The sequence below is a fragment of the Panthera pardus genome, unplaced genomic scaffold, assembly GCF_024362965.1.
Source record: "Panthera pardus isolate Hobbes unplaced genomic scaffold, ASM2436296v1 HiC_scaffold_25, whole genome shotgun sequence".
Lineage (NCBI taxonomy): Eukaryota > Metazoa > Chordata > Mammalia > Carnivora > Felidae > Panthera > Panthera pardus.
The window spans coordinates 786202-806198 of NW_026526821.1; the positions used below are offsets into that span (position 1 = coordinate 786202).

The 19997-nt window shown below is 59.1% G+C and overlaps 1 protein-coding gene across 2 annotated transcripts in view; it reads left to right on the forward strand.

Moving 5' to 3' along the window:
• Positions 1 to 12818, forward strand: part of GMEB2 (glucocorticoid modulatory element binding protein 2) — a 24469-nt gene extending 11651 nt beyond the window's left edge. For both annotated transcript variants that reach the window (XM_053890007.1, XM_019426290.2), the window contains exons 5-10: positions 3975 to 4078; positions 6440 to 6597; positions 8750 to 8821; positions 9066 to 9203; positions 9405 to 9527; positions 10159 to 12818. In XM_053890007.1, the coding sequence (XP_053745982.1) occupies positions 3975 to 4078; positions 6440 to 6597; positions 8750 to 8821; positions 9066 to 9203; positions 9405 to 9527; positions 10159 to 10817 (1254 nt within the window). In that variant the 3' untranslated portion in view covers positions 10818 to 12818. The remainder of the gene's footprint in view (positions 1 to 3974; positions 4079 to 6439; positions 6598 to 8749; positions 8822 to 9065; positions 9204 to 9404; positions 9528 to 10158) is intronic.
• The last annotated feature ends 7179 nt before the right edge of the window (positions 12819 to 19997 follow it).

Consider the following 19997-nt stretch of genomic DNA (forward strand, 5'->3'; position numbering starts at 1 on the left):
ATACGGTCTGAAAATTGTAAGCGACTGGCAGCTCCCCCAGGAATCATACAGAAGCAAATGAAAACTCCCTTTTGGAATTTGGAAAAACTTGTCTTTATTGGAGGTTTTGAGTAATTTCAGCGAAGTCTCTGGGGAGGAACAGCTCGCTGAAACAAGTGAAACTGAGTGTGCAGAGAGACAAGCACCCAAGCGAGCATGCCCAGAGACCATGGACAGGCCGGGACCCACAGACACTTCAGGTGTCGGAATTTTGAGACATGGAACATTAAATGAGGCTTAATTTATCTCAAGAAATGGAAGAGAGGCTCGGACATGAGAAAAGCATTAACGTACTTAGAAAAACAAACTAGGAATGAAACAAAATAGAAACTTTAGTGGGTAGCTTTTGCAGCAGATTAGACACAGTTGAAGAGATAATTCGTGAACTGGAAGGTAGGAGTAAGGAAGTTATCCAGGATACAATCCAGATAAATAAAGAGGGAATAGAGTCTCAAGAAAAGTTGATACATCGGTTGAATTCTGGAAGGCGAGAAGAAGGGTCTGAGAGCTTTCACGACAGAAGAAAGATCGCAGTCCACAGTCCAAGAGATTTAACAGATCCCACACTAAATGAATACAAAAAAACAACCAAATTTCAAACAGCTGTGGATGCCAACTCAAAGGCCTGGCTCCATCTGGGACAATTTAACAGCGAGATAATTAATGATAGTCTGAATTATAACTCAAGATAAGAGTCTGTAAGTCTGTATTTATTGCAGTATGTTTTATGGTGTTTATGTCAGATAAATAGAAGCGAAGCCCTCGTGTTGGGATGCCTGCTAACAGACGTGGAAATGGATGGAGCCTCAGCCCCAAGACTGTCTGCCCAGACTGGCTGCTGAGAGCCGGTTAGGGTGTTTGCCAGTCTCAGGATAGCCCCCATCAATTGGGTGCTCACTGTAGAGGAAAAATAGCAACTCCGCACGGGAAGCCTGGCAGGTGGCTCATTCACCAAGTGAGGGGACCTCCATCACAGGGCTCCTGATCGAATGGGCAGTAATTCTCTGGTATTCCCACCAGAAATCCATAACTTGGATCTACTCATGAATAGACAGGAGGGACAGACAGTCCACAAAAAATTCACGTATGTACTTCAGAAATGTCGAGGGCAGGAAGATGAAGGCAGGCTGTTCAGGGAGCAGGTGTGGTGTGACGTCTGGGCAGGGTGGTGCCTTGGGATAAATTGCTACAAAGGCTGTTACTGGGGCAGTTCGTGAACTCTGCGTGTTGCCTGTTGGTTGGATTACAAGTGTGTGTTTGTGTGTGTACGGTTTTTAATGTTTATTTATTTATTTTTTTATTTTTTTAACGTTTATTTATTTTTGAGACAGAGAGAGACAGAGCATGAATGGGGGAGGGTCCCATATAAACGTTTATTTATTTTTGAGACAGAGAGAGAGGGAGACACAGAATCTGAAACAGGATCCAGGCTCTGAGCTGTCAGCACAGAGCCTGACGCGGGGCTCGAACTCACGGACCGCGAGATCATGACCTGAGCCAAAGTCGGATGCTTAACCGACTGAGCCACCCAGGCGCCCCTTAATGTTTATTTTTAAAGAGAGAGAGTGTGCACGCATGAATAGGGGAGGGGCAGGGAGAGAGGGAGAGAGAGAGCATCCCAAGCAGTCTCCGAGCTGTCAGCACAGAGTCCAGCTCGGGGCTTGAACCCACAAACTGTGAGATCATGACCTGAGCCACAACGAGAGCTGGACGCTTAACCGACCAAGCCACCCAGTTAGATACTAAATATTAGTGGCAATTTCCTGATCTGGGGAGTGGTGCTTCCCTAGCAGAACCTTTTTTCTTAGGAAATAGATGCGGAACTCAGAACAAGGACCTGAGCCGACAGTTCCCCCCGCCGACAGTGTGGAGGGGAGTGGACGAGAAGCAGGGGCAGAAAGGTCAGGTGGGGGGGTTGGGGAACCTGGGAGGAGCAGACGCACATTCTTCGTGCTAGTTTTCCGTTTACTCTGTAAGTTCAAAATAATAGCAAAATAAGTTAGAAACCAAAACCTGTTTAGCACAGATAGCATCGTAATGGAACTGCAGACTGAGACACAGAGAAGACCCCAGAAGAGCCGAGAGCAGACGGTTACTCAGGAGCAAGAGTCTGCTGGCGGCTGAGCTCCTGGAAGTCCCCAGAGTGGCCGGAGGGCGGTGGCACTGCGTCCTGCGTCCTGCGTGAGGGAGAAGAGCTGCGCACGGCGGAATCATCTTTAAAAACTGGAGGGGACGAAACGTCTGTTTGCGCCGAGATTGCGTTTGCCACGAGCGAGGCCTCGCTGAAGGGTGTCCTGGGAAGTGTGCTTCAGGCAGAAGGAAAGCGACTCCACGTAGGGGTCCTTAGGTGCGAGAGGGTGTGACGAGCGAAGGAAGTAGAGACGTGTGGGTGATCCGAGCACAAGCGTGTCTCCTGCTCTGACGACACGTTGCAGGAAGACCGAAAACAGAGAAAACATGGCTGCCTGGCAGTGGGGCCAGCGGGCTCCTGACTCTGACAGCGCAGGTGGGCGCAGCACCCACCCTCAGAGTGGCGTGCGATCTGCCACCTGGCGGACAAAACTCGGGAAGCCTGCCAGTGCCGGTCAGCCCAGACGGTGGCAGGAGAGGAGCAAAGGCAGCGTGTGGAGGCGAGAGTGGAGGAAAGGCGAGACCCGGGAGAGGTGGACCGGTGGGTGAGGCCAGGGTGGGCCAGAGACCGTGGCCCCAGATGACGTCGTGTGGGGTGGTGGAGGGGGCAGTGGTGTCCCACCTGGGGAGAGGGCGGAGCTGATGTCAGGCCTGGGGGGAGGGGAGAGAGGGCATCACGCCTGATGGGGGGGCAGAGCTGATGTCACGCCCGGGGAAGGGGGGGAGAGGGCATCACGCCTGGTAGGGGGACAGAGGTGGTGTCTTGTCCAGGGGGTGGGAGGCGTCGGGCAGAGGCTCGGCCCAGCCCAGCGTGGGCTTCCTGCCGGCTTGGGCAGCGGCCGAGAGGTATTCTGACTCTGCTGCCTGGGCTCGCAGCCCATCTCCCCGACCGGCTGGGTGAGGGGCCGAGTGGCTTCCTGGACTCGGTGGAAGGAAGTGTGCAGATGCTCCGGAAGTTCAGAGAACCCCTCCCATCGGCAGGGGGCCCCAGGCGGCTTGCACTGGCCGTGACCCCAGTCTGCCCTGAGTCTGCCGGAGATGCTCAGTGCTCTGTGCTCCCAGCAGGATGCGCAGGCTGCTCCCGGCCAGGCCTGAGCCCAGACAGTAGCGGAGGCCTAGCGGCACCTCCGTTTCCACCTCTGCCGACACCCGGTGACCCCCCCCCCCTCCTGCCTGCTTGTTTCCTGAGTAAATGCAGTTTTATTCTGATTTTTTTGGTTCCAAGATTTGCTTGCTTAACAAGATTGAATAAGATATTTTAGCTTCTCAGGCCACCTGAGCTCCGACCCTGGGTGACACTGGCCCCAGAACCCTGACATTGAAGTGGATGTGTGTGCACCAGTGTGAGGGACATGTGCTCCAGGAGGAGGGTGGGCCGGGGTGGAAGGAGGGCAACAGTTCACACCTCCCCCTGCACCCCGTCTTGTATCATTTTCGTGTCACGCGTGTATACGTTATTACTGGAACAAATCACGCACAAGCGGGTTTGCGGAGTCCCATCCGGAGGGGACTGCCTCTCTGAGCTCTCCTTTGAGGGCCCAGGCCCCCAGCTTCCTCCCCAGGCTCGGGGGCGGCCGGAGGCCAGCTCCCCGCCCCAGCCCCTGAATTGTTCTTTCCCCGCCGGGTCGAGATCGCGGCTGGTTGAGACCTAAGTGTCAGACGGAGAGCAAGCCAGCGGCCACGGAGCCACACCACCGCCCTGTCCCCCTGTGCCCGTTGCGGCTGGGCTGTGGCAGAGGGTCGGGCCGGGGAGGTGGGCCACCCCAGGTCGTCCTGACCCTGCTCTGCTGCGCTTCCCTCCACAGTATGACGAGCACGTGATCAGCCCAAAGGAGTTTGTGCACCTGGCTGGCAAGTCCACACTGAAGGACTGGAAGAGGGCCATCCGGATGAACGGCATCATGCTCAGGTGAGGGCCTGCGTGGGGCCGGAGCACAAACCCGCCAGCTGCCTTTCTGCTGCTCTTTTGCTGGTTTTTGAGCTTTTTTTTTTTTAAAGTCTATTCATTTTGAGAGAGAGAGAAAGAGAGAGAGGAAGAGAGAAACAGACTCTGTGCCGTTAGCTCAGAGCCCGACACAGGGCTTGAACTCACAAACCCTGAGATCATGACCTGAGCTGAAATCAGGAGTCGGATGCTTAACCGACTGAGCTACCTGGGTGCCCTGGGTTTTGAGCTTTTTAAGCTGAGGCACATTGTAAACAGGATGAGACCCGGCGGTGCCCAGGGACAGCACCGGCCCAATCCCTGCCTGCACGTGGCTTTCAGGCCTGTGGGTTTGTTGTGTCAGTTTGCTGTCCCCGCACCGCCTCCCTGTGTGCTGCCATGACAGAGGAGGTACTCCTGTGTCTCTGGGCACGCTTGATCAGGGGCCTGTGTCTCTGACCCGTGGTTCATGTCCGTCTGGCCGATCGTCCCTTGCTGGCCTGGCCGGCCTGCCTCCAGGGATCCCGTCTAGACCACACCTGAGTTCGGGGGCCACGTGTCGGTCTTCGTGTAGCTCCCTGACCTTTCCTGTCATTGGATGAGGTTGTGCTGGGTCGGCACCCGTGCCTGCCTGTCGATGGCGGTGTGCTCTTGGTCAGGTCTCCCTTGCTCCTAGACCTCCTTTTCCCTTTAGGGTTAATCAGGAATCTGGAGGAGGGTTTGGGCTGGCTCTCCGCTCCTTCAGTGACATCGAGTCCCAGAAAGGAGAGGATTGGAGTTTGTGCCTCAGTCCCCCAAGGGGCCTTTTGCTCGTTTGTGTGGGCCAGTTCTCAGGCAGCTGCGAGGCCAGTGCCCGCTCTGCCGGCCACCCTGGGTGTGTGTGACCCGTCCCCAATGGACTTCTGTCCCCTGCCTGTCACCATGAAACGGGAATGGTGGTGCCCCTTCTCAGAACCCTGAGGACAGAGTCTAGGCTGTAAGTTTGTCCCCCAAGAATGTAGATCCCCAGTATTCGTGTTTCCTATTTCCTGCTTGGGCGGTAACAAACTCACCCCGCCTGATGGGGCCAAGGCCACCTCTGCTGGCTGTTCCCACCCCCACCTGTGCTCGCCACACAGCCCCTCCTGTCTGGGGGCCGCTGCTGTCTGGGACAGTGTCTGGGATAGCTGGACTGGGTCACTCTGCTGCTGAAGGGGCTGCTCGCCTTCACGTGTTTACTCTCGGGGAGAAGCTGTGTCAGCTGTGTTTGCTGCCATGGGACTGCCTGTAGCCTCTGCTGAGTCCTGGACCGCCGCCCTGTTCAGTCTGCCCGGGAACCACTGTCCGGGCGGCCAGAGACCCAGTGGGCCTGCCGCTTCGCACCCTTGCACTTGGCCCCGGGTCCCTTCCTTCAGCGCTCATGACTCTCCTCTACACCCTGTCCATTGAGCGAGCCCCTGACTTTCTAGAAAGCATCGCGGTGGCCCAGCTGTGAGAAGGCCACGGGCTATTTCCTTGGAAGAGGCCCCGGGGGGAGGTGCGCCCTGGGTCATCTGCAAGCCTTGAAGTCAGGCACGCTGTCAAAGGCCCAGCAGTGCAGAGGTCCCGTGGAGGCACCTCACCCTCTCACAGGTTGAGGCGGGTGAGTCGAGACATCCCCAAACTTAAACCCAGGCCCTTCAGAGAGGCCGTAGTAAGGGCCTCCCTGGGACGGCTGTCCCTGGCAGGTGGGGGACATGCTGTGCTCTCCTGAGAAAACCGAGGCTGGGGAGGGAGCTGCCTCGAGTGCGCAGCGAGAAGCCAGAGGTGCTCACACCACCCTGCCCTGTTGTGCGTGCACGGGGCCGGGCCGCTCCTGAGCATCTCTTCTGCCTCACGGTCACCTTGTGGGTGCACTGTCAGCACTTTTGGTAGCCGTGGGTGCTGCCCCGGGGCCAGTGGGCAGCGGAACATCCCTGGAGGGCCCAGCCCCACCCTGCTTGAGTGGGCATCTCCGGGATGCCTGCCTGCGGGGCCCTCCTCTCTCTTCCTGGGCACCAGGCAGCAGGGTGGCGGTCCCCACGGACCTTCCACTTCTGCGGCAGGCAGTCCCCACGCTGGCTAACAGAATTTTGGCTGGAGGGTGTCGGAGAGGCCTGTCTGGAGCCTCAGTGGCGCCTACCGCCCACCTGGTGGGGGCGTGTCCTCAGTTGGCCAGTTTGCCTGCCCCTCCTGGGACCTGCCCCCGGGCCGAGCTTTCGCTTCCTTGCCTCCAGGACCTGAGGACACTTGAGCCGGGTCAAGGGACATCAGTGAGGTCCCCTTCGGGTCCAGCTGCACACTTGGAGCCCTGGCCGCGTCCTCAGTCTCTGGTCTCCTTTGCCACAGGAAGATCATGGACTCCGGGGAGCTGGACTTCTATCAGCACGACAAGGTCTGCTCCAACACCTGCCGCAGCACCAAGATCGACCTCTCGGGCGCCCGCGTGTCACTGAGCAGCCCCACCTCCGCCGAGTACATTCCACTCACACCCGCCACGGCCGATGGTACGCACTGGCACAGAGGCTTTGTTCTGTTCTTTCTCTTTTTTATGTTTGACTTTGGAGAAAGAACGAGCAGGGGAGGGGCAGAGACAGAGGGAGAGAGAACCCCAGGCAGGCTCTGGGCTGTCCATGCAGCCTGATGCGGGGCTCTAGCTCATGAACTGCGAGATCGTGACCTCAGCCAAAACCAAGAGTCAGACGCTCAACCTACTGGGCCAGCCAGGTGCCCCTCAGAGGCTTTGTTCTTGCCGGCGATTTGATCCAGTCCCACTCCGGCCGTCCCACGGAGGTGGGCCTCTGCACACCCGCTCCTGGGCAGGGCAGCCTGGCCTTCCCCTCCCCAGCTCGGCTAGTCCCTCCGGGCCCACGCTGTCAGCACCGCCCCCTTCCTCCCTGAGAGAGGCTAGCTGAGTTGCCCTTTTCGTTGACAAGATTCAGGTACTTTTTCTTGTTCAGCCATCTTCGTTATAAAATACGATGACTCACTTGTGGAAAAGCCTGTGAAGTACAGTAGCACAGGTGTCCAGTGCCCGTCACCAGCCCCGACCGGTTCAGGGGTGCCCCCACGTGGCCGGCCCAGCCTCCCGCCTCACCCCCCGGGGCTGCACAGCCCGTAGCCTCTGGCACTCTGCTCACGTGCGTGTTTCCCGCAACTTGGGTCTTGACTGATGTGTCCGTGACCTTCCACGTTGACGCCTGCAGCTGTGCCCTGTGGATGGACTAAGTATTCGCTGGAGGCCTTCTAGCTGTTGGGAAGAAATTGTTTTTGATGCCGAAGTTAGAGTGAATTAGGTCCCTAGTCCCCTGTGCTGTGGCCTGGTGAGAATTGCCTGGGGTTGCCCCTCCAGTGAGGTCACCTGCCTTGTCCCTACCTTGTCTCTCTACGGGGTCGGGCTGTGTGTGCTGCCTTGTGGCCAGGGGCCGTCCTCGTCGCCAGACAAGACGGTGGCCCGTTGAGGGATGTTGGGAGCACGGTGGGAGAGGCCCGGGGCGATGGTGAGGCTGTTGTTGACTCCCGACGGGCTGGCCAGACTGCAGAGCCCTTCCTGGCAGCTCCAGGAACACGTCGGTGCTGGTGGTCAGAGGCTCCGGTGGCTCCGGTTTGCAACGATGTGGGGCCTCGGGTCTTCAGCTTTTTTCTGGGCACAGCCCCAGGCTGGGCCCGGTCTGGCTTCTCGGATAGCACGGTGCAGCGTGGGGATGGCCTGAGTCCCAGCCCAGCCCTCTCCCCACTGCTGGTGGGCCAGTAGCTCTCACGAGAATAGGGCTGCTACGAGGCGGTGGGGTTGTGGGTCCAGACGGTCTGCTCTGCCTCATGAAAGTCAGCCAGGGTGAGCGATCTCGTCTCCAGGAAAGGACCAGGCTCTGAGCGCTCCAGGCAAAACCACAGTGTCCCGGGCAGGCAACGTCGGGTTTAGTTGAGATTTAGCTCTTTGAACCCTGTCATCGCCTGACGGTTGACACAGGCCCGTCTGTGGCTCTTTGTGACTCACCCACGTGGTGGTTTGTTCAGCCTGAGCCAGCGGTGTGATTAGTCAAAGATTGTGTATCATCCAGACTGTGGAAAAGATCCATTTATGCCCCAAATTATTCTAAGCATGTGATATTCCCTAGCGGGACATCTTTGTTGGTCGTAGAAGAGGCCTGCGTGAGGCTGGGGAGCTGACGCAGCCTCGGCCTTAGGCCACAGGTCTGTGTGAAGCCAGGCCTCTGTCACAGGCAGCCCCACGCGGCCAAGCGCCAGCTGTGTGCGCAGCTGTGCGCGCAGCTGTGCGGGCCCCAGAACCGAACCAGAGGGTGCGCCAGTGTGGGCGGCGCGGGTCCCTCTCAAAGTCCCACGTCTCCTGACCCAGGGAGGTGCAGGGCCGTGTCGAGGGCCTTGGGGGTGCTGGTAAGGGCGTAAATGCCGCCAGAAGAGCAGAAAGTGGGCAGTCGCGGAAGCTGGCGATGGGGTCAGGGAGGCTTACTTAGCTCTTTCTTGGTCGTGTGCGTTTGGAGACATCCGCGATTAAGAAGTTTAACAGGCAGGTACACGTGTTTGCGGATTCTGTGAAAATTGGTGCGAGGGGGAGATTCAGAGCTGGCGTTTCGATGGCGGGTTGGGAGGGCCTCTCGTTGTCAGGCAAGGCTCACTGTGGCTCCGTCTGGGTTGCAGTGAACGGGTCTCCTGCTACCATCACCATAGAGACCTGTGAGGACCCCGGTGACTGGACCACGGCCATCGCAGGTACGGGTCCTGCTCGGCAGGCGGGCTCCTGGTGGGTGGCAGTGTGGGGGCGGCGGCGCATGCAGGGCAGCCCTGGGAGGGGTGCAGGCGGGCTGGAGGGCCTCCTGGAGGAGGCGCCGGTGTGGAGCTCAGAGCACTGCCTGCAGGGCCTCGGCCCCTGATCCGCAGCTCTCTGCCCCTGCTTGTGGTTAGAGGCCCGCAGGGGCTGCTCTGTGCGTTCTTCTGAGCCCTCCGCCCCCCACAGATGACACATTTTCCTTCTGGCGAGGGCTCAAGGATGCTGGTCTGCTGGATGAGGTCATCCATGAGTTCCACCAGGAGCTGATGGAGACCATGAAGGGCCTGCAGCAGCGGGTCCAGGACCCTCCCCTGCAGCTCCGAGGTAAGGGGCTTGTGTCTGCCTGGCATCTTCCACTCTGCGGGGGTGGGGGGAGGGCAGTGCTTGGTGGCCTCAGGGTGCCAGATTTGCAGCCTGCCCCCGCTTCACCGTGGTTGGGCATCTGGTGTGGGACGCCGTGTGTCCCTGGGACTCCTCTGTCAGGCCAGGCCCCGTTCTCAGCGTGTGCTCGCCCTGCCCTTTAAGATGCCGTCCTCCTCAACAACATCGTGCAGAACTTTGGCATGCTGGACCTGGTGAAGAAGGTGCTGGCCAGCCACAAGTGCCAGATGGACCGCTCCCGGGAGCAGTACGCCCGGGACCTGGCAGGTGCGTCCCGTGGCCGCCCGGCCATCCCTAGCCCCAGATAGGGACTGTGGGAGAGCCCGAGAGCCTGAGGCAGAGCCGGGGAGTCGGGAAAGACCAGCAGAGCCTCGCGCTGTCATGCAGGGAAGCCGTGACGCGGGGCCGGAGCGTGTGGAATTCAACACCCGGCTATTTACGGGGAGAACTAGGCGGGGGGGCGGTGATTAAGAGTCACCTCTGACATTTGTGCCTGTCTTTCCGGGTCTCCCTCGGCGTCTACACTTGGGGAGCTTATGTGTGGGTGTTGACCTGCTTTTTATCCTACCGTGTCACAAGACCTTTCGCGCAGAGATTACGAAGTTTGGAGGGTTAGGATGGGGAAGGTCTGTCCCCTCGTCCGGCAGCTCGGAGGGGCAGTCAGTGGAGGCCCCACAGAGAATGTCACTGTGGGAGGCGGGGTGGGGTGGGGCAGGGACAGAGCATCACTGTGGTGTCCGCACAGGCCCCTGGTCAGGGTGTGTGTGGTCTGACACTCTGTTCCCTCCCTGTCCCTGCTCTGCGTACCGTGTCCCTGCAGTGATGCTCCCATCCCCCCGTTAGGCTTGCCGCCCCCCCCCCATCCCCACGGTGACGCTCTGTCCCTGTCCTCCCGCAGCCCTGGAACAGCAGTGTGATGAGCACCGACGTCGAGCCAAGGAACTCAAGCACAAATCTCAGCACCTCAGCAACGTGCTTATGACACTCACGCCCGTCTCCCTGCCGCCCCCCGCGAAGCGGCCGCGGCTCGCGAGGGCCACGTCCGGGCCGGCCGCCATCGCCTCGCAGGTGCTCACCCAGTCTGCCCAGATCGCCCTCAGCCCCGGCGTGCCAGTCTCCCAGCTGACCGGCGTGCCGCTCGGCAAAGTAGTGTCCGCCCTGCCGTCCCCTGCGCTGGGCAAGGGGCCCACGCAGGCTGCTCCCGCCGGCTCGCCAGCCTCGCCGCTGCTCGGGGGCTACACGGTGCTGGCCTCGTCGGGTGCCACCTTCCCCAGCACGGTGGAGATCCACCCGGACGCGTCCAGCCTCACGGTCCTGAGCACGGCCGCCATGCAGGACGGCAGCACTGTGGTCAAAGTGGTGAGCCCCCTACAGCTGCTCACCCTGCCCGGCCTGGGCCCCACCCTGCAGAACGTGGCCCAGGTGTCGCCCGGGGGCAGCACCATCGTGACAGTGCCCACAGGGGCCGTCGAGAGCGCCGTGGCCGCCTCAGGCCCCGAGGAGCACACTGCCACCATCGAGGTGGCCGCCATGGCGGAAGGCCGTGAGCACAAGTAGACGTGGGTGGAGGACGAGGCCCGCCGTGGGCACAGGGCCAGCCGCCTCTCCTCAGGCCGCGGCCGGGCGGGAGCACGGTGCCGGCGCCCTGCGGGCCACGTCGGGCTGAACCAAAGAGAGGAAACACCAAAACAGACGGCGAGAAAAAGGGATCGAACACAACAGACCTGTGCGGTCAGCCCTCCGCTCGGAGCCTCCTCCCCCTTCTTTCTTGGGAAATACATTTTTCCATCTGTTGCTTGTTGATACTGTTGACACGTCAGGCCTGATGAGGAGCCGGTCAGAGAGGATGAGGAGGCAGAGCCGGGGAGTGGGGTGCGGACTCTGTGGGTGCGAGGGGCCCCTGGGTGGGCCGGAGCCGGCTGGGGGAGGGGGTGTCGCTAACACATGTCTTGGGAACCGTCCCCAAGTGTGGAAACCCATGGATCCTATGGATTTGGTTTCTTCCCACAGTTTTCTGTAGGTTTAGTGTGGCCTGGCACCCTGTCCCCCTGTCTCCGGGACGGCGTGGGTGCTGCTGCGGGTCTGCGCGTGGCCCCGGTCTCGGGGTGGGGGGTGGGGGGGCTGGGACTGGAGTGTGGACCCAGGGCCCTGACAGCTTGAGTTTGCCATCTGCCTTGGGGTGAGAACGGGGCAGTACCCCCACCTCCCTCTGCCCGGCAGGTGCTCAGCACCAGGGGCCGTTGCACACGCACTGTGGGTGTTTTTAAGTGAATTGTTTAGTAGGCTTCTTGCAAGAGTCAAATTTATAGCATTTTCAAACTAAACAATGCTGAGTGCCTAGGCTTCCCGAGTTCGCTCTGGGTTCCAGAGTGTTTTGTACAGGACCATAGGGATGGCCCGCGGGCGACTGTGCTCGTGGTTCCTGCTGTGAGCTGTCAGCACCAGCAGGCCCACCCCAGGGGAGTGTGACGGTGGCTGTGCCCCTGGGGCTTTGGTCCCTGGGGCGGAGGGGGGTGGTAGGCTGCAAACAGAATAAGTCAGGGGCGGAGGAAGATTTGTGGGGGCTTAGTATCGACCCCTGTGCTCAGTCCGCTGGTGGGGCCACCGTGACAGCTTGGCCCCTGGGCTCCCTGGGACTCCCTGGCCCCCTGCTGGCTGACACTGGTGCCTGAGGGCACTTGGGAGGCCCAGACTGCCCACGGGCACGGCCACGGCCGCCATGGGCTGTCAGCAGGTCTGTTTGAGACCCAGGAGGAGGACCAGGCAGGGGTCCCCTGGAGGCCTGGCGCCCTCTCCATCAGGGCCCCACGGCAGGCCCGAGCCTTCAAGTGGCAGGTTCCCGTGCCCCCCCTGCCCCCCAACCCTCCAGATCTTTTGCCTGCTGAAGACCCTTCCTTCTCTAGGGGAAGGCAGGGGGGAACTCCAGAGACAAGCCACTGCCCCACTTTGTGCTTTGAAGGGAACTGGGTTGTTTGTCCGTCCTTCCATCTGTCAGGTGCCCCAGAACTACCTGAGCGGGTCTTGGCCCCCGAGTCAAGCCACTGGGGTGGTCTTTTTCCGTTTTCTTTCTGTTGCGAACTAGTTTGTTGTCATGGGTCAGCTGGTGTCTACACTCCTCTCCACTGAGTCCTGACGCCTTCGGCAGTGTGACCCCGCGGGTGTGGGCACAGCCCAGCTAGTCCTGCCCGTCTGCACCAGCTCAGACCATACAGGAAACTATGTGGCTGATAAGACCACGGTTTGCTCTTGGAGCCTTTGTCAAAGTCGGGCGCACCCGCCCCCTTTGAAGCTGCCACCCCTGCTCTCAGACCACAGGGCACTGGAGGGAAGTTCACACCAGAGCTTCAGAAATGACCGCAGCCCCTCCCCCTGCCTGGCACCTGTGCCACCCCGGGAGGGTGCGAGCGCGCCTCCCAGTCCCCTGGGGCCAGAACCGCAGGCTGCTTCTGGGGGGCAGGGTCGGTGCCTGGGGCAGGGAAGCATCCGGGTTCTACTTTGTACGTTGTTTTGCAAGTATCTGCTTGGTACTTTGATTTAAAGTAAAAACATTTTTCGTAATTTGTGTCCGACTCTTACGATGCGGGTCAAGTTCGCGCAGGCGTGTGCCCACTGCAGACGGCGCACTCGGCCTGCCGCCTGCTTTTGAGAGGGTGGTCTGGGGGCCCTCCCCGTCGCCCCACCCTCCCTGTGCAGTTTACTGGAGGCCAAGGGGCGTGATGATGTCCTTGAGCGGTGGGTGGGCCGCGGACAGTGGCGCACATCCACACGCCCAAAGGCGGTCAGGTTCACCTCATGGTGTCGCTGCGGCAGCCCCCCTGCCCGGGCCTCGGGGTCCTGCATGGGAGGGGTTCCCGAGGTGAGAGTTCGGGGCCACCACGCTGAAGTGGACCCGCCTGACCCCTGCTTTCACGTGGGGGAAGGTGGAGCCAGGAGAGGGTGGCAGGGCCGGGGTGTGGACCGAGCTCCCTGGCCCTGGTCGGGCGCTCCGGCCGGGCAGCTGGGGACGTTTGCTGGGAGAGGGAGGGCCCGTGCGGGCTCCCCAGGAGCGAGGCGTTCTCAGCAGTCGTCTGTGGGGTCTGCTGTCCTTGGTTTCTTGCCCTCCACCGCCCTTCCTAGGGGTCCCTTGACCACCAGGCCTCCCGCTACAGATGCTTTGAAGGCTCCCCACTCCTCTCAGGAGGAGCCCGTCCCGTCATGCCCAGGGCTCCTCCGCGCCCTCGTTGGTGGAGAGGCGTGGGGCGCGGGGGTCTCTGCAGTGGCCCGCTTCCAGGGAGACCGCAGGAGCACTGCGAGCCCAGAAGGGCAGTCCTCGGTTGTGGAGTTGCCAGTGTGGGAGCCCGCCCCGGGGACATCCGCTAATTGGGCGTGGTGGAGCTTGGAGGCTCCTGCTTGTGGATCTGTGTCCCGTGGCCTGTGACCCGCCCGGACAAGAAGTGTCAGAGTGAAAGTTGTCACGGGGATACTAGTGAGAGGCACGGCCGTCTCCACGGGCAGAGAGGACGAGAGGGGGTCCGGGCGGTGTCCGTGCTCAGGTGGCCTGGAGAGCCCATTGCTGGAAAGTGGGCGGTAGGAAAGCATCTCAGGGGTGGGGTCTCGGGAGGCTCGCCTGAGCAGATGTGAGGTGTGCCTGCAGACACCCCATGAGAAGGGGCCCCAGTGAGCCGGACGGGCGGCGGGTACACCCGTCAGCTCCTGATGTGCTGCACAGAGACGCGCCCCACCCCTCAGAAGGGTGGGTGTCCGGTGGGGACCCTCTGCCCCCAGCGCCCGGAGCAGGGGGAGCGAGGGCCCCGACTTGCAGAGCGCGGTTTCTGCGTCCAGAGTTCCCGCATGTACTGGGGGGTCGCACGGAACGAGCCCCGCTTGGCTTCTCTGGCTCAGTGTGGGTGTGGGAGGCCCACCATGCACGTGCACTGGCTCCCCACGCCCCGGGAGGAGGGAGGGCTGCCGGGGAGCAGGACCCGGTGCCGGGCCCTGGCGGGGTGGGGGGGTGGGGGGGTGTGGGGGGAGGGGTCGCGGCCAGAGAGGGTGGGACTTGGGCGACAGGGGTCTGTGGAGCTGAGGGCGGCTCCCACTGCAGGCTCAAGGCGGGCCCTTCTGACTCAGCTTGTACCCTCCCGGGGTCGCGGGGCGCCCTCCGTTCTGTGATCCCTGCAAGCATATTGTAGAGGGTCAGAGGGCACGAGTGCAGCCTCTTGGCACAGCCGGTGGGGCGGACAGAGGGCCCCCTCCTCCCTTCCTGGGGGCTGGTTGAGGGTCCACTGGGAATGTAGTGCCGCCCTCCGACCCGGACCGGAGAGGGCGCCGCCGGCATGCGCGTGCCTCCACGTGTATTTACTAAGCGTCTTCTGGGCCTCGAGCCCCGAGTTACACATCAGGGGTAGCCGGCAGAAGAACTCGGGGACCGGGAAGAGTGATGTGTAGGCGGTAGGCGCTCTCCAAATGAGTGTCGGATATCCAGGTGCCAAGTGTCCTTCAGGGAGCAGGGCCGCTGGGCTGGGCTTCCCATCCTGTGTCCAGGGCCTGCCCCGTGGCTCGAGAACCTGGGCCTCCGCTCTCCTGCAGCCATCCTCTCCCAAATGTCCCCCAGGCCTCCCTCCCCGGGCTTCCTGTCAGGTGGGGCACCGCACTCCTCCAGGGGCTGGAAATGAGCCGGGCCGGGCCCTGGGCTCTCCCTCCAGAGAGCCCCTCCTCTTCCCTGCTCGTGGGGCACCCTGCGAGGCAGGCACAGTGTTGTCACAGGTTGCTAAGGCCACCCTCGGACTGGCCTCCTGCTCTACCTGTCTAAGCTATCGCCCTGAGTGAGACCTAAATCAGATGAGCCTCGCTCCCCAAGGCCCTCTACCTCTATCTTGCCTCTCCGCGGGGACCAGAGGCCTGAACCCTTGACTCTCTGGACCTCTGCTCTGGAACCACATCCGTTCTTGAAAATGGCCATGTGTGCCTGAGGACAAAATGCGTATTTTCTCTTGGCCAAATGTGTTTATCTATTGGATCAAGTTCATTCATTGTGTTGTGGAGCATTGCTGTCTTTTTATTTATTTTTCTGTCCGCTTGATTTGTCCCCTTCTTGAGAGAGGTGAGTTACAACCCCACTTTTAAACGGTGAACTTGTTTGACACACTTAAAATATTTATTATTAATATTTATTTTCAGAGTGGCTTTAGGTTCACAGCAAAATTGAGTGCGAGTGCAGAGATTTCGTACATGCCCCCTGCCCCCACCCAGCCAATGAACCTGCACTGACAGCTCATTGCCTGAGTCCACGGTTCACGGTGGGGTCGCTCTCCGTGTTGTAGCTTCGGTGCACTCGGACGCATGTATAAGGCGCCCCCATCGCAGTGTCTCGCTGGGCGTTTCCACTGCCCTGAAACCCTCTGAGCTCCGCCTGCAGTTCAGCCCCCCTGGCCCCCCACCAGGGACCACAGGCCTTGCAGCCTGGGGGGCAAAAGCAGCACTTTGGAAACTCTGGTTGCAGATCTGAGCCAAAAAGCTTGAGAAACACTCTTTGTGGATGATTCCCTCTTTTGTTAAGCAGCGTGCCTTCCTATGTCTAGGTTGGGGGCGTTTTTAATCTTTGCCCTAAATTCTAGATTGTCCAAAATCAATATTGCTATGTCAGCATTTATTTTTTGGTTGGTAGATGCCTGGAGTATCTTTTTCCCTTTTTATTTTATTATTTTTTATGTTTTTATTTTATTTTTGAGAACAGGGGGAGGAGCACGGTGAGAGGGAGACACAGAATCCGAAGCAGGCTCCAGGCTCTGAGCTGTCAGCACGGAGCCCGACGCGGGGCTCGAACTCGTGAACCACCAGATTGTGACCTGAGCTGAGGTCGGATGCTCAACTGACTGAGCCCCCCGGGGCCCCTCCTTTTTTACTTTTGACCATATTGCGTTTTTGTGTTTTGGTGCATCTCTGGTAAGTGCCAAGTGGCCGTGTTCCTTTCCTTCTTTCAAAAGCCAATCTCAGATTCTCAATCCTTTGATAGAATGTAGTCCTTTATGTTTATTGTAATTACTGATGCGTTTGCATCCTGTCTCTTACCAGGTTGTCTTAGAGGCTGGAGTGTTTGTGAGGAGCTGTTGTGGGCTTTCTTCTGGGTTGGCTCTGCCTTTTCCTTCCTCGCTCTTTTCCGACTGTGTGGACAGCTCGGCTCTCTTCCGTGTGGTGGCTTTAGGACGTATCCACACATTCTGTGACACTCCTCCTACAAAAGTTGGAGTCGACTTCCCTCCCCGTGCCGTGGGCTGGCCTTGGTGGCTCACTTCTGACGAGCGGGACGTGGCAGAAAACATGCTGTATGAGGCTGGGCCGGCAAAAGGCAACAGTACCTCCACCTGCCGTGTCCTCTCAGAACACGCCTGCCCTGGAGCAGGTGACCACGTAGAGACACACAGAGCCCTCAGGAATGCCGGGTGCAGCCCAGGTCCCAGACACAGAGTGGGGAGCATCGCTCCGAGGCTCCTTCTGGCTGAGGCTCTGGACACCATGGACCCGGGGTCTCTTCTAATCACTGGCCTGCAAACCTCCTGAGGGTGATGGATGGCCGTTTGATTTCACCGAGTTCTGGGGTGTTTGTTACGCAGCCACGTTTACCAGGACCTACTGTGCCGTCATCAGCTTCTCTCCATCGGGGCCACACCTGGGTCCTATTCTCTGTTTGGGGCCAAGACCTAGGGAAGGGGTCATCCAATGGTTTCCTTTCCGTTGGAATGGCTCTTCTGCAAGAGACCAGGATTCCGTAAGACAGTTTTGCCGCGGCCTCGGCCAGGACCCACGGATTTCCAGATCAGATTCGAGCAACTTTTCTCTTCTTAGGGTACCTGCACCAGGAGAGTATGATGAATTTGTGTGCCACTGCCCTGGTGTTGTAATAATTTCTCTGTTCTTGAACGTCATCTACATGGAAGCATATATTAAATACTCTTTTGAGGAGCACCTGGGTGGCTCAGTTGGTTAAGCGTCTGACTTCGGCTCATGTCATGATCTCACAGTTCATGAGTTTGAGCCCCTCATCGGGCTCTGTCCTGACAGCTCGGAGCCTGGAGCCTGCTTCCAGTTCTGTGTCTCCCTCTCTCCCTGCCCCTCCACTGTTCATGCTCTGTCTCTCTCTCAAAAATAAATAAAACGTTAAAAAAAAAAAAGTAAATAGATAGATAGATACATACATACATACATATTCTTTCGGGCCTGACGGCTTTCGCTCAGCAGAACGTAGTTGGGTTTCGTTCGTGCTCTTGTGAGCTTGCTTGCCACCCTGTGGTTTCCTGAGTAGCATCCCATTATACAAACACACCAGAATTTGTGGAGGCGCCTGGGGGCTCAGTCGCATAAGCGCCCGACTTTGGCTCAGGTCATGATCTCACGGTTCGTGGGATCGAGCCCCACACCGGGCTCTGTGCTGACAGTGTGGATGCCTGCTTGAGATTCTCTGTCCCTCTCTCTCTGCCCCTCCCATGTTTCTCTCTCAAAATAAATAAATAAACTTAAAAAAAACACACACACCAGAATTTGCTTATCTGGTAGTCTCACCAAGAACATCCGCGTTGTTTACGGTTTTGGGCAGCAATGAACAAAGCCCCCAGGAACCCACGGGCACAATTCGAGGACAGACTGACACCACCCCACGCAACCAGCAGGGGGAGCTCCCCCCAAGAATGAGAATGGAGACGCTGTTCTTCTCTTGGGTAGCAGACCAGGGAGAATTGCTGGCTCACAGGTAGATGTTTGTTTATCAGAACCCAGCGAACTGTCTTCCAAAGCGGCTGCTCCATTTTACCCGCCGGTGATGTCTGAGTGCTGTGTGACGGTGCCACGTGCTTCCAGTCTTTTCAAACTCAGCCATTCTCCTGTGTTCCGCGTGGCATCTCACTTGGTTTGCATTTCCCTGGTGACCAGAGGTGTTGGGTACATTTTTAACGTGCTTGCGGTCATTTGTATATCTTCCTATGTGACGTGTGTGTTCAAAGATTCTGTTCGTGTGTGTGTGTGTGTGTGTGTGTGAGGGAGGGAGAGAGAGAGAATGTGAGCCAACAGGGGAGGGGTAGAGAGAGGGAGAGAGAGAATCCCAAGCAGGCTCCAAGCTGTCAGTGCAGAGCCTGACATGGGGCTCCAATCCCACAACCGTGAGATCATGACCTGAGCCGAGGCCAAGAGTTGGATGCTCGACTATCTGAGCCACCGAGGGGCCCCTAGTTTGTTCATTTTTTTAAAACCATGCTTTAAAAATATTACTGAGTTTTAAGGATAAAAAATAATCTACGCGCATCTTTTCATCTGATACGTGTATTTTGAATATCTTCTTTCAGTCAATGGCTTGCCTTTTTATTTTTCTCATTGGTATCTTTTGAAGAACAGAAATTTTTGATACTTATGAAATCCAGTTTATCAACCTTCTTTTTTATGTGAGTGCTTCTCATGTCCTTTGAAAGAAATATTTGCCTACCCCAAGGCTGTGATGATTTGTTCTGTTTTCTTACAGAAGCCTCACACGTTAGCCTTGACATTTAGATGGCCCATGCTCTTAGTTCGTGTGATGTGAGGTAGGGCTGGGGTCCATTCCTTCCTCAACCACCTGTTGTCCCGGCACCAGTGGCTGGAAAGCCACCCTTTCCCTGCTTCGGTGCCCTTTTGAGAAGACCGGGTGCGGGTCAGTCCCGGATGCCTGCCGGCTGCACCCATCCCGTGGCTCTCTGGACACTTACAGCCACGTGGCCAGCGTCCCGCCTGTTCTGGATTGCAGGGAAAATTCCCCTGTCGCCCCCGCCTGCCCGGTGCCTGCCACGCAGTGTGCGTTCATCGTCATGAACTTTCTCTTTACTCGACCAACCCCTGTGACCACCCCTGGTCCTGCAGGCCATGGGGTAGCTGGGGACTGGACCTCACCTGGGAGGCAACAGGGCAGGCTGGCTGCATGCTGAGGAATGACGCCCAGAGGTCGGGAGTGTGGACTCGAGTCTCTGGCCACGTCTGTGTTTCCTCGGAGGAGACCCGGGGCTCTGGCCTCCGAGGACCTTGCTCCCATCCTGCAGCCTGCTCGGCTGGGGCCGGTGCACGGAGCCTCAGCTTCCCTCTCTTCCCCCAGTGGGTTGGGGGTCAAGGCGGGTACAGCCCACCCGACAGCACACCAGGCTTCCAGCCCCTGGGGTGGGGGGAGAGGTCAGGCGCTGGTGGGAGGCTTGGGGTCTGCCTGGGTCTGCAGTGCCTCCAGGGCACCAGTTCCCATCAGGGGCAGCTCCTCCCTTTGTTGGGAGTGCAGACACATCCTCCACCTGCCCCCAGCGTGTCACCTTAGAGGATAGGGTGGCCCCACCCCCAGCGAGGCCTCCGCTTTCCTGGGGGCACAAAAGGGAGATTTGGGGATTGTCCTCAACCTTCCTGGTGAGATGGTCCTAAATATTCACAGTGACCATCTCATCAGCAACACAAAGCTCACTCTCCTGGGGCTCAAGGCCTGGCCTGGGGGGCTCCAGGAAGGGTTCTGAGTGTGGGGTGGGGGTGCACAGACAGAGGTGCAGAGCCGTTGTAGGTCGGGGTGGGGAGTGCAGCTGGGACAACCGGCCCTTGGGTCTGGTGGGATGCAGCCCCCAGAGGCCTTCATCCCAAGGCTCCCCAGGGAAGGATGGTGCTAGGAGGCCCTCCAGGCCGTCCCCTCCCCACCCCCAGGGTAAACTGGGACCCTCCAGTTGGTAGACTCAATCGCCTTCTTGCTCCCAGGCCAGGGTGTGACCTTCT